The 13242-nt window shown below is 51.9% G+C and overlaps 5 protein-coding genes across 5 annotated transcripts; 3 read left to right on the top strand and 2 right to left on the bottom strand.

The window, feature by feature from the left end:
• Positions 1-442: 442 nt before the first annotated feature.
• Positions 443-2630, top strand: PtrM4_025590 (uncharacterized protein; the record flags this gene model as incomplete). Its single annotated transcript, XM_066103667.1, has 3 exons — positions 443-458; positions 773-2304; positions 2361-2630. 3 exons carry the CDS (start codon positions 443-445, stop codon positions 2628-2630), a joined length of 1818 nt encoding a protein of 605 aa, XP_065965869.1.
• A 1995-nt stretch (positions 2631-4625) lies between these two features.
• Positions 4626-5436, top strand: PtrM4_025580 (Cupin-1 multi-domain protein; the record flags this gene model as incomplete). Its single annotated transcript, XM_001932312.1, has 2 exons — positions 4626-5097; positions 5216-5436. The coding sequence occupies 2 exons, from the start codon at positions 4626-4628 to the stop codon at positions 5434-5436; spliced, it is 693 nt and encodes a 230-aa protein (XP_001932347.1).
• Positions 5437-6320: 884 nt separating this feature from the next.
• Positions 6321-8376, bottom strand: PtrM4_025570 (Zn-clus domain containing protein; the record flags this gene model as incomplete). Its single annotated transcript, XM_066103666.1, has 6 exons — positions 6321-7250; positions 7338-7475; positions 7524-8011; positions 8060-8206; positions 8265-8273; positions 8322-8376. 6 exons carry the CDS (start codon positions 8374-8376, stop codon positions 6321-6323), a joined length of 1767 nt encoding a protein of 588 aa, XP_065965868.1.
• Positions 8377-9863: 1487 nt separating this feature from the next.
• Positions 9864-11415, bottom strand: PtrM4_025560 (Nfo, Endonuclease IV; the record flags this gene model as incomplete). The annotated part of the gene is made up of 3 exons (XM_066103665.1): positions 9864-10857; positions 10905-10941; positions 11016-11415. The coding sequence occupies 3 exons, from the start codon at positions 11413-11415 to the stop codon at positions 9864-9866; spliced, it is 1431 nt and encodes a 476-aa protein (XP_065965867.1).
• Positions 11416-12215: 800 nt separating this feature from the next.
• On the top strand, positions 12216-13242 carry PtrM4_025550 (KsgA, Dimethyladenosine transferase (rRNA methylation); the record flags this gene model as incomplete). The annotated part of the gene is made up of 2 exons (XM_066103664.1): positions 12216-13156; positions 13236-13242. 2 exons carry the CDS (start codon positions 12216-12218, stop codon positions 13240-13242), a joined length of 948 nt encoding a protein of 315 aa, XP_065965866.1.

The following is a 13242-nucleotide window of genomic DNA, read 5'->3' as shown; positions in this document are numbered from 1 at the left end:
TCTCGAACACGGAGCGCTTTCGAGCGCTTTGGGCCTCACATATCTGTACAGGTATCAGTGAAGCACATCCCCAGCCCTGATGCGATTCAGTTGATGGATTCGAGTGAAGCTAGCTGCACCTGACAGTTGTCAGGGGGCTAGCGCATGGAGAGGCTGAGTCTGCCGAACAGCCTACGCTGAGTCTATCTTCAGCATAGCAGCTGTCAAAGGTTTCAATTCGATTGTCAGTTGGAGTCGACCCTTATGCAGCGCAGCGCTACCGCGCGCTCGTCGACGGTCATGGCAGAGAGGAGCTGGCGCCGTGTGGAGACGCTGCTACGCTGGGTGCGCACGTCCAGTCTGGCTATCCGCAACCTATCTCGCTCGACCTCCTCGACTCTGCATCGTCGATTCGCACACCTTGCCCGGGTCCTTGCAACGCCTGTAGCACAAGCAAGCAGTCATGTTTAGTTTCAGCGGTAAGTGTCCTCTTCGCTCGCTCTCCATCTCCCTCTTCCATCGTGAGCCCCGCCATGTCGTATGCCGAGGTCATGATTGCGCGTTTCAAGTCACCTTCTATCGCCTTCCGCATTGCGAGAACACCCCGACCATATATGCATTATGTTTCAATGCTGTTCCCTCCCAACGGCTTATACTACGCCGTGAACTCCTGTGCAGAACGGGGGTTCGTCGAGTTTTCCTCTGGCCTGTTCGTGGACATTCCACACGTGTTTCGTCTGAGACATGTGTGCACGTGCAATATAGTCGCTGATATAGGGCTATCCGGCCATAGGAAACCTACTTGCGGGGCAACATGATACGCAGAAACAAAGGACGCCGCCGTCGAAACCCACGCCAATCAAGTTTCCCGTTCTCCAGCCGCCCGAGCCGTCAAACTCCAAACCGCCAGATTCATGGACCCAGCCAGGTGTCAGCATCTCTCGGCACTTTCTACGCTTGAGAAAGCCATCTGATGTCGATAAAGACACATTGGCATTACTCAATGTCACGTTTCAGCCCGAATGCGATATCGAAACCTTGTTATCGTCGTTGCCACACGGCAAAGATGCGTTTCTGCCCCCAACGTCTTGGTTAGAGTCCCCTGAAACTGTGCCCGGTCCTCCAGAGTCCATGGCTACGCTTCTATGCAATGGGAGAAAGTTACCCGATCAAAGAGAATTCCATGCTCGCGCAAGAGAATTGCTGTTTACGAATACCGATGCATTTACCTCACTTACACGTAAAAGCAATACAGGCCAAACGCCGCTCCGGCTGGCACACTTTCGAAAATTCTGGGAAGGCCTGGATAACTTGGCGTATTATTGGGACACTTCTTTAGATGAATATCTTCCACCCGTCCCAGAGGCTGCCAATGAATGTGAGGAAACATCTTCAAGGTCCTTGCCTGATCCCACCCAAGACCAGGGCCAGGAAGCTGAACGAGATACCGGTGACGAGCCCCGCAAAAAGGCCAAAACCGCAGAGACTGCCAAAGAAGAAACCTCAGTTCAGGCCCAAAACATTAATGGCCCCAGTAATACATCACCAAATGCAGACAAGCTGCCGACTGTCCAGAGTCGGGTGATTCCGGCTAGGGCTGCACCACCCAAGACCCCCTGGGCTGCAAACATGGAGTCTCAGGGTAAGCCACTTGATCTTTCAAACGGCTCTTACCGTGGATACCGGATCGGCAATGGTGCTGAAATGCCCGACCAGTATCGTATCGACTGCGTGCGGGCTTTCGTGGAGCCCATTGCGTGGGCGTTTGGTGTAACATTGTCACCACATCGCCGACCTCCCGTCCTTACTATCGAGCGGGTTCGGTTTCCTGTACGTATGAGCTCTGTGGCCTGGCGACAGCCTCAGGACCGGACGAAAGCAAGACAGGGCTGCATGGAAGGCCCAGTACTGGGTGTACAGTGCAGAGCAGACGTCAACTTTGGGGCAACGGGAAGGCTAGACGCCCAGTCTACGCTTGATGCTGTGCGAGAACTGGGTGGGCTGTTGTTACTGGCACAAGAAAGAGCTAGAGAAGGAAAGACAGAACGAAGAGGTGGCGAAGGCAAATGGTGGACAGCAAAAGAGCGTTGGGGTGGAGGCCCCGGTGGGGAAGTCGGTGAAGCTACTGGGGCCACGGAGCTAGCAAAGGAAGTAGCATCCAAATTAGAAGAGAAGCCTGTTGAGAGAAACCGAGACGGATCTAAAGCTCGTCGCAGGCCAACACCATCTGAAGTCTGGAAGACGCTTCGGCCGGGCAACCCACTTTGGGACCCAAAGGTTACATACGAAGCTGTCGGGAAAGATAGAAGTGTTGCGTGGGACAACGTAAGGCTCCGTACAACAGTTTTAAAAAACGTAGATGCGCTGATCCGTCACTGCAGGTCTTCATGGTCTCGTCATTGAACCACCACATTAGCCTGTTAAAACTCTGCATACATCCGGCCTATCTGGACTACATCACCGAAGGAAAACTCCCTGAACATAGCCCATCAGACCCTGACTGGTGCTCCCCGAAGCTATCGAGAACGAGATGGTTTGACTTATTCAACGTCGACGACCGTGTCGAAGCTATGAGAGGACTGTGGGGCATCATATCTTATCTCATGCGTGCGGATGACAAGGGTCATAAAGACACTGCAATGAACGAATGATGAAAGAGCATTTTCGTTTTGCTTTCTTCCACTCGGAGGCGGCCAGTCAGGGCTACAGTGCGGTTTCAAAGGACATCAACCTCGAACACTGCATTTCAGAGACCACTTCGGATTGTCGGGCTTGTCAGGCCATCAGAGCTGGACTACAATTTGATGATAATCGAAACCCGGCCACTTCCACTCGCCAAACTATCCCATTTGTCAATACCTATGATTCATGTATATGCGACGCTGGGCTAGAATTATCAGGACTAAACAGTTCCATGTCACGTTCGTTTCGAAGACGAATGCCGGGCTGCGCCCGCATTGACTAACCCGAACAGAACTTTATCTGCGACTACGACTCCGCAAGAATTCCTTTATTTAGCGTAGGTCGATTTACCTCATGTACGTATATGTGCACCAACACACACAGGATATTGCGCGACAATGCAAACGTTTTCTTCTCGCGTTGGCGTCTGGCCAACCAACCCTGAGACACCGATGCACAGTGGCCCAAAAAGGCAAAGCTTCTGAAACGGGGCGACAACGTGACCATTGGGCCCTGGATGCACGCACATCTGTGCCGCCCTTGGCCGGCACTCAATGCCGGCACCAATTGCGCAGTCTTTTAGTGCAACAGTATCACTAAGAATATAAACATCTCTCCACCAACAGGCTTTGTTATGCTTCGCCTCGTTCAGTATAACTGTGGCGCTTTTAGTCAGTCTGTACCTAAGGGGCGCCTGACGCAACGACGTAAGGCGTCTGCCAAACTATCAATGCTCCTAGCTGCTTGACGGTAGGTTGGAAACTCGCGGGCAGCACAGATTACGACTGAAGTCATTGCACAATCTCATATCGTGGGTACACTCGAATCGATAGCAACCATAGGACCATCAGGCAGTACTCACAGGCACCATGCCGTGGCACAAGATGGGATCTTCTTCGGAGTATCTACTTGGAATAGTTGAGGTGGAACTTTCATCACATATTTATGACCCCTCTTCGTTACAAGTATCTTCGCACGAACAATGACACGGACCGATGGACGTTGCAGAATACTACACAGCAATCAATCACGGCTGGTTTGAGTGTGCTTGTGCTCTGCTCGCTTGTCCCCAATTCCTGGTCTGGTCCTGATGCTCGCATGGTATGGAGTGCGCGCGTCGATCCGCAGACCGGGTTTGCGAATAGATCAAAAGTACCAAGGTACCTAGGTACATGCGTAAGAGCAGGAACACTCGGCATTGGAATGATTTCACAATAATACTCCCGTTTGTTTGTTGAGGTATGTATAGCTAGATGCTTTAAGAAGCGACAGTACAAGTCCAGGTTCCCATTATCAACGAGAACACGTCGAAAACATGTCACAGCACAAGAACGGGGCATATTGAATAGAGCCCGATAACACCGCCCCAATGACCGATGAGCCCTTCCTAACGACGCCTTCAACGGAGCCAGAGTAACAGTGGCTTGAAACTGCGACGAGCAAACGACGGGAGAGCGGTCAGCAGCCCAACCCTCTTCACACCCCATTTCTCATTCCTATACTACTTTGAGCCTCAGCCTCTCCTGCAGCCCAGACCTATATAAGCATGATCGGATGCGTGGCTTGCATCAAAGGGCATCGAAATTCGATAAATCTTCATTTGCTTACTATCCAGATCCACAACTACGCCGCTTACTACTACTTGCTACTTCCATACATTAACTCACACCTTTCTACAACTCCGCCCCCACAAAAAGTCAGGAAGCCTTAAATTCGGCTCCGCCTTGCAGATACGATCGCTTATTTTCCCCGATTCCTGAGATCTATCGTGGGCTTCTTTGGGACATTGCGTCGAAGCCGCTTGCTCTGCCAGCACACTTCTCTCGTCAACTACACGTGTACTGCTTGACTATATATTGAGCTTCTGTTCCCCCCGTTCAAAACAACATCTCATACAAGATCAACTCGCCTTCATTCCCACTCCCTTCTCTACCATCTTGACTCCAACCAACCCAACCACAACCATGATCTCCCCCATCATCATCCTCACTACCTTCCTCCCCTCCCTCCTCGTTGCCGCCAACTCTGCAGCCTCTAAGTCACGCACCCTCAACCCAGAACTCAACGCCGCTCTCAAGAACGCCGCCACAACCTATGACCGCAACGCCCTTCTCTCCGCCCCCGAAGATTGGTACTACGACTTCAACCAACACCCCAACTTCAACAGCCCCACGGGCGCCGTCATAAACGCTGATGCCGCCACCTTCCCCGCCGTCACGGGTCTGGGGTCCAGCGTCGCTCTGCTCAAACTGGCGCCGTGCGGCATGTTGCCGCCGCACTTGCACCCGCGCGCCACTAACATGGTAACTGCGATTACGGGAAACACGACGACGTACATGATTGGTGAGAATGGCGTTACTATGCGCAAGGTAGATTTGACGCCCTTGATGGTTACCTTGTTTCCCCAGGGTAGCCTGCATATGATGCAGAACAATGGTACGTTTTGACCCTGTTTTCTCTGCTCTTTCTCCCTCAACAAATGTCCCTCACTATTTACTTCAAGTCAAAACTTGGTTAGTCGGTTGTTATACACATATTGACCAACACGATATAGATTGCGAACCCTCCCTCCTTCTCAGCTCCCTCAACAGTGATGACAGTGGTACACTGAACATCCTGCCCAGCCTCTGGATGGTGCCTCAGGACATCATCGATGCAGCTTTCGGTGATGCTTCCATGGACAAGGATAATATGGGCAAGGGTATCCCCGCTGTCGGCACCGGTGCTATCATCGGTAGTGCAGAGTGCAAGAAGAGGTGTGGAATCTCGAACTGAGTGGGGACTTGAGATGGCATGAGGCTGTGCTGTAGTAGTGTGGCGTGGCTCTGGGCAAGGGGGAAAATAACTGCCAACGGCTGTGTTATTCTTTCTTTGTTACGGGCAGTGCTTCTATTTTGCTTTTTGCTTCTTCCCTTCTTTCTATTTCTGTCGTTTAACCCATGCGTTGGGTTTTTCCTGCTTTTCTCCCTTTCTTGCTTTCTACCATGAACGCACGCACGCACGCACGGGAAGAAAACTTGTTTTTTGTTGGAGTCGTTGAACATTTTTTATTACGCGGCATATGTAGGTATCCAACACGGAGAGAAGGAAAAAAGAACGAGAATGAAAAAAAAGCCGAGGATGACCTTGCTTTACAAATCTTTTTCTCCGTAATCTTCTCCTTTCTGGAATAATCTTGCATCCATTGTGCGTCCCACCTCACCTCACAAGGACTACGCCCCGGGCCGCCTGTCCGCCTGATGGTGGGGCGAGACCGCCTCGGCAGCGTGGTAGAGTTGATGCGTAATACATCCACAGTAAGCAAGTTGCCTAATTCAGACAATGTTTTGCACGCCCTTTGTAGTGAAGATGGTGGGGCAAGAAGGAGAAGGTCTTGTAGAATAAGCGCTGTGGCTTGCCCTACCCCGACGGATTGGTCGTAACGTGGAGAAAATGGTCAGCCTCTATACCACAACATGGAAGCCATGTGGTCTTCGCCCCCACGGTACACACATGGCCATGACGCCTATATTGTAGCCGCATGCAAGTAAGACATATTTCCGCTGCGTACCGACATGCTTGATCCGCCACGGCTTCCATACGCCCTTTGGTGTTGGAATCTCGCACGAGTGGTCGTAAGGGCGCTGGTTGCCTTGATGGATCCTTCTGCTATACCGCGTTCAGCGCGCATCTTCGGAGACTCTGACATGTGGGAAAGTAAGATCGGGCCCCTCACCCGCCAGCTTGGATGACATGTGGGCGATGACTTCGTCCGACCATCGGAACGCATCGACCTGATGATAGTCCAGAAGAGAATTCAAGCCTCTTACTATCCACTCTTTTATCTCGGGCGTGCAGAATTCGTATGCGACAACGAAGCTCAAGCCCGTGTGAAATGCGCCTATTGGCCTGCTATCCCAAGCATCCTCCCATGTTTTACATATTTCGAGAGCCATCGATCGACATTCAGATTGTAGGTCGTAAATTGTGGGGTCGAATGGCGGAAGCAGTCGCATGAGGACTTTGTTGGTCAAAATGATGACGGACCAGAAACAGTTGTATGCAGTCATGTCGCGCCAGTTTTTGAAATGGTAAGATGTCCGCAGAGGACTATCTCTTTCTCTTGCCAGGGTCTTGGTGACAGTGGTTCCGTTGTTGAGCTTCGCATTCAAGTGATCACCCAGATTGCATAGTGCCTCCTTGAGGTTCTGAACCTTGCATAGCAGGAGTGTCCGTGCAGTGACCCGTGGGCAGGTAAATGAATTCGTGTGGAGCGGGTATGAGGTCTCGATGGGCTGTAGGTCGTCTGCAAAGTCGACGTCATCGTAGGATCCAGTGGAGTAGTCAAGGGATGGCGGAGTGTGGGACGTCTCTCTGAAAACTTCGCCGCTGGAACCCATGTCGAAAGTTGTCGATTGCAGAGGCCCGAATTTATGTTGGTCGCCCAAGTCTTTCAGTTCGTTGAAGATACCCGGCAACTCAGCCATGTATTGCATCAAGTCGGTGTTCAAGCAGTCGTCGAAGCTAAGCCCGGTCTTGTCGAAAGCAATCTCTTGCCATCCAGGGGAAACAAGGAAACACGGTTTGCGCTCGTATATGCACGTAATAATCTATCACTATGTTAGTCAAGCACTCCGTTGCCACTTGAGTGCAATGGACGATGACGAAAATCTTGTTGCCCATGGGTGGGTACTTACTATGCCACCTCTATTGAAGCGCAAGATCTCTTTCGTGAACGCGTCTCGGTACTGCCCAGGACCTTGTATCTCCATCAATCGACCTGCGCCACCTACGTGGGTCAGATACCGGTTGCCAGTCCTTGGGCCAGCGAATGCCTATTCGTATAAGCAGTTGTCGCGATTGAAACGTCATCAAATACCCACCTCGACTAGTCCGAGAAGTACTGACGCGCAGAGCGTGTTGGCGGACATGCCCACTTGGGGGTCTTCGAGGCATGATTGCAGTGTCTTGATGGCGCGAATGTACAATTCGGGCGAAACAATTTCGTTTGCTGTTTTCTTGTAGATCAGCGAAGTGTGTACGTTCACAAGTACGGCTACGGCTGCGTCAAGGGCTGAGTTATGGCCGATCCTTGCCGGCACTTCCTGGATGAAAGGGCCAAATACGGACATACGATGACCCGTACCGCCAGTTGTAGTTGCTGCTATCAAGGCGCGAGCCAGTTGATGATGCTGCGAGGGCGTTGGATACCTCAGGAAAGGGGATCTCGGTGGACTCAAGCTTGCTGATGTTGCTCTTGGGGATTTTTTGCGCGGCACTGCCGCCCCGTGTGAGATCCTGAACTTGTGAACGACCGACCCATTTTCAGCGAATTTCTCATTCAGTTGTGTTAGTTGTCTATCTCGTTGATCTGCCACTTGAGTCAGTACCAAGTTGCCTATACCTGAAGGTGGCTTACCAGGTGGTGTGGTGACGTCTTCTACGACGGCATTCGGGGCGCCAGCATTCAATCTGGGCCCGAGGTCTCTGAAAGTGTGTCGCGCTGGAGGACCCGGGCAGGACTTGCCGTTCTTTTGGCAGTTCAAGCAGTTTGGCCAAGTTTCGTCTTGTTCGTCATTAGTCAGGACGTTCGAGTCGTTCCGATTATGTGGAGCTAGCCTTACCGCACTCTTCTAACAGTTAGGATATGTTCACACGAGAATCAGAGGCGGTGTACTCACTAATTTTCCGTTTCCGGCAAATGAAGCACCCAGTACTCTTTGGGACACCGACCATACTTCGATGGTACCGCACTTATCTGAAGGTTGTTCTACGCAAGATCGACGATGTGGTATATGTTGGGTAGAAATTGTGGAAACAGGCACACCATAAGGAGCTGACGTCAAAGCCTTCACTTTTTACGTACGTCAGTTGCTATGTAACATTTTGTTGTACGTTGCCATGTGTGAAGTATGTAGGATTCCCGCCTGCGCTACGCTCCTTGGGTAGGATCCCATAACGTGGCTGCGGACAAGGCTTAGGCCGAGAGAAACTTGTCCCTGGCGCCGCCAGACCGGCGGTGGGCGTCTGGCTCCCTGTGAATCTCGTCAACTCACGTGTTCGCGGCATACAACCGAATCAGGCTAATGTGTGCGCACGTATGTGGTGTAGACGATTGGTCAGAGCCCCATATGAGGTCGACATGGTAATAGTATTTCTCGGAAGGTGTTTACGCTCCAAACAGAAGCCGCCTTGCTTTCTATGTATGTTGCATATGCCGTCAGATCGTATATGCAACGTGTGTGTAAGAGCGATTTGGAAAGGCAGAAAGGGTGACAAGGGACTGCCAAGCTACAAATAACGCGAGGCGCCGCTTCCCTAGAGATGCGTCAAACCGTCTACCAACGCCCAATATCCATCGTGTCTCCCATAAGTCGACAGCAGCGCTGACTCCGTATGCTTACTGTTCCCTTCTGATGTTGCAGTTTTGAGCATGCGACATTGAGCGCAAGCGATATTCTCGTGTATTTTCACTGTATTTTCCTCCACACATGAACAGTCATACAGTCACACGAAGCATTAAACTCGACACGGTGGCAGACGCTGCTCTGCTCACCGCTTACTCCGAGACATTTGGAATTACAAATGAGTGGTTTGTTGGCCGGATTTTAGCATTCTGTACGCTATCAACTACTGTACAGCCCCGAAACTCTACGGCTGTAGCTCCAACGGTATGAGGATGCAGCCTTGACTATCTCCTAGGGCTGATTGAAACATGGACGATGACTGGTTTCTTGATGAGCCACCTACGTCTTCTAGACCCAAATGGATCATAGCTGCGGATATGGCGGAAGCCTACCGCTTGCTGGAAATGTTATTTCCCATGTCATCTCTCAATACCATTTCCCATATACGGCATCTAGCCCCTGTTAGCCTGCAAGCCTGCAAACACCATCGCTGGGTGAAGCTAGTACAAGGCGGAATCCGTCCACCTTATTCTCAAGCCCGATTGTTAGCGCACTTTGTCATCAAATAGATACTGCATTGTTTATAGCTAAACTTTTGTGATTGGACCGGAGGCATATAGCTCCCATGAATATGTCTACAGGTGATGCCTCTCAGATGATGGACGTGGGGTATCATATGCAAGGCCCGTATGCAAAGCCGAATGCCGTGCCGTACTAAGAACTGCAGGAAGAAAAGATGCCGAAATCTTCGGCAAAGAAAGAGATACCAGAATGAACCGACACCCGCTTGAACCGCGTTGCCCTGCCGCTGAACCCTTATTCCTCATCGCCATCTTCCTCGCTCTCCACCTTCTTCTTGCTTGCCTTCTTGGTGGCTCTCTTGGGCTTGGCGTCCTTGATAGCTTTCCTGTTGACCTGATCTCCAATGCGCTCGCGCTCAGTCGCGCCTTCCTGCTGAAGACGTGTATCGAGCGCCTTAAACTCATCTGATTCAATGTCCATACCCACGAGGCTCTCGAGCATCTTTATCTCTCGTGCCCAGCTGCCCTTGTCCTCCACTTTCTTGCCATCAGCATCCAGTGTGTCACAGGGTGTCTCGAGGACCATGGGGAGACCATGGAAGCGCTCGTCGTTCATCAGGTTGTGGAAAGCCTGAAGACCCAAATAACCGGTGCCGATGCGGGCGTGGACATCGCGGTGGCTGGAGAATGGAGCCTTACTGTCGTTGACATGGAAGGCCTTGAGGTACTCGAGGCCGATCTCCTTGTCGAACTTGTCTATTGTCTTCGCGTAGGCCTCTGGGGTGCGCAAGTCGTAACCAGCTGCGAATACGTGGCACGTGTCCAGGCAAACTCCAACGCGGCTCTTGTCATTGACAAGCCTGATGATGGCAGCGATGTCTGTAAAGTTACCACCGATGGTGTTACCTAGGCTCGCCATGGTTTCCAAAACGGTCACGACCTTGCCAGACGCCGGATCTGCATGAGCTTGGTTGATGTTTTCTGAGATGGTGATGATCCCCTCCTCGCGAGTTGTAGCGTTGGAGTTTCCGGGGTGAAAGTTGTAGAGTCGGATGCCTAGCCTGTGGCAGCGAGACAAGTCGTTGAGGAAGGAGTCATATGATTGCTTCTTGTGTGCTGGGTCAGGGTGTGCTAGGTTGACGAGATATGAACCATGTGGCAGGCAACACTCTGCAGCATTGATCTTGTGATCTTCGCACCACTTGACAAAGAAATCGACGTGCTCTTGGTCGATGTCTTTTGACTCCCACTTGCGCTGATTTTTCATGAACATGGCAAAGGCGTTGGCACTGGTAAGGTCAGTTTTGGCCACTAGAGGGAGTGTTAGAGGACTTACCCGATGTATATGGTGTTGATGATGGCATTGTGTACGCCTAATTTGCCATTGTCGACACCATGTTAGCCAGGGTTCCATACAATAGATTAATCGGGCTAAGATGATGCTTACCACCTGCGATGCTGACATGAGCGCCAATGCGGTGCTTGGTGTTCTGCGTGCGTTGCTCAAGCGGCGGCAGGATCTTCGCATGTTTCGTCGCGGTGGAAGAGGCCTTCTTCGCCCTAGTGGTCTTTGCCTTGGCCTTGACTTTGTCTTCGACGACTTCGTCTGCGACCTCGTCCTCCTCAACAGCTGGTTTCTTGGCTGCGGCACGCTTTGGACGCGCAGTTGTTGAGAGAGACGAGGTCTCTTCCACCTTGACCTTCTTGTCTTGCACGGCGGGCTTTGCGCCCGCCTTGCGCTTCCTGCCGCCGCCCGTGCTTGGCTCCGGCGCTGTCTCAGCAACCGGAGCCGATGTGGTGTTGTCCGAAGACATAGCTGCGCGAGAGCTAGAGAGCTTCTTGGCCATCGTGTGCATAGTCAGTGTGTCGTTGGTTGGCGAGTTTGCGGGCGAGGTCGATGATGGCGTACGGAATCGTGTGGAAAGGTGACGGAGGAATCGAGGCGAGGGACCGCTTATATAGGCAACAAGAGAGTTTGCACACGGGTATCCGCGGTGTGCTTCAGTTGGGTGGGGTACTATGAAGTGAAAGATAGTCGAGGTGCTCGTCTTAGCGGGGTTTGTCGATGACGTGCAGACTGGTGAGGCCAGGCACGACGAGGTAATGTTCTGGTACAATTGCGCGGTAACTGAGGGATCAGGGGCAGTGGAGCATGATGTGGTTGTATGAGGGCGGTGACGGTGCGGGCGTTTGCTCCTACTGTTCAGTGTGGAATGGGAACGCGTTGTCGATGGCAAATGTATCAGGGAGAAACGAGGATATGTAACATCCAAAAAAGAACGACTGAGCGACAAAAGCAAACTATGAAGAGAAATATTAACAAGTGGTCGGCCCATACAGCAAACTGGAAGAAATCGAACGGTGAAGGAGGATGTATGATGAAGGTCGCAAGGACGTCATTTACAGTAGCGCTGGACGCGAAGTCGCGAGCTCACATGTCCCCGCGATAAATCCGCAACACCAAAAAATTATTCCCCACATCCTACAGCCTGCGCGAACCAGGCGCAACTTCACAACACCTTCGCACGCCACAACAATTGCGTATCCAGCCCATTCAAACTTCTCCGAAAATAGCCTTCTCTCCTGACACCCATCCGGACTCCTGACTTTACTACACCAGAGCCCATAAGCTCCCCATCCTCGCACGATGCCAAAAGCAAAGCAAAAGCGCACCAAAGGCGCCGATAAAGATGCCTCGCCTTACGCACGCCCGACGTCTGCCAAAGCCTCAGCCGCACACTCAATCTTCAAGATGGACAAAGACCTCGGTCAACATATCCTTAAAAACCCTGGTGTCGCAACCGCCATTGTGCAAAAAGCGCACCTCAAGCAAAGCGACCACGTCCTTGAAGTCGGACCAGGAACCGGCAACTTGACAGTATTGATCCTCAAAGCAGCGAAGCAAGTCACAGCCGTGGAAATGGACCCTCGAATGGCGGCCGAACTCACAAAGCGAGTGCAAGGCAGCCCAGAAGAAAAGCGTCTCACAATCCGCCTAGGCGACGTGATAAAAGCCGAACTCCCACGCTTCGACGTCTGCATAAGCAATACGCCGTACCAAATCAGTTCGCCTCTGGTCTTCAAGCTCCTCGCTCTGCAACACCCCCCGCGCTGCTGCATACTCATGTTCCAGCGCGAATTCGCCATGCGCCTCTTCGCACGCCCCGGCGAAAAACTCTACTCCAGACTCTCTGTAAACGTGCAGATGTGGTCCAAAGTCAGCCACGTCATGAAAGTCGGTCGTAACAACTTCAATCCGCCTCCTCAGGTCGAATCGAACGTCGTGCGCATCGAGCCCAAGAATCCAAGGCCGCAGATAGCATATGAAGAGTGGGATGGCTTGTTACGCATCTGCTTTGTGCGTAAGAACAGGACGCTTCGTGCGTCGTTTTTGGGTACGGCGGCTGTGTTGGAACTCCTGGCGAGTAACTACCGGTTGTTTTGCGCGCAGAATGATATCCCGGTTGACGATACGCCGCTTGATCCGAGTGAGATGGTGGAGCCGGAGACTATGGAGGTGGATGACGAGTTCAATGGCTTCTCGGATCCAGATGACCCAGATGATGAGTTGCCTGACTTCTTCAAGCAGTTGCAGGCGGAGAAGAGCAAGAGTAAGAATGGAGTAAATAGGAAGAGGAAGGGTAGGGTTAGTGAGCTGGTGAGGGAGAAAGTGA

This window comes from Pyrenophora tritici-repentis, chromosome 1 (assembly GCF_003171515.1).
Source record: "Pyrenophora tritici-repentis strain M4 chromosome 1, whole genome shotgun sequence".
Lineage (NCBI taxonomy): Eukaryota > Fungi > Ascomycota > Dothideomycetes > Pleosporales > Pleosporaceae > Pyrenophora > Pyrenophora tritici-repentis.
This window is presented reverse-complemented; position numbering and strand designations above follow the sequence as displayed.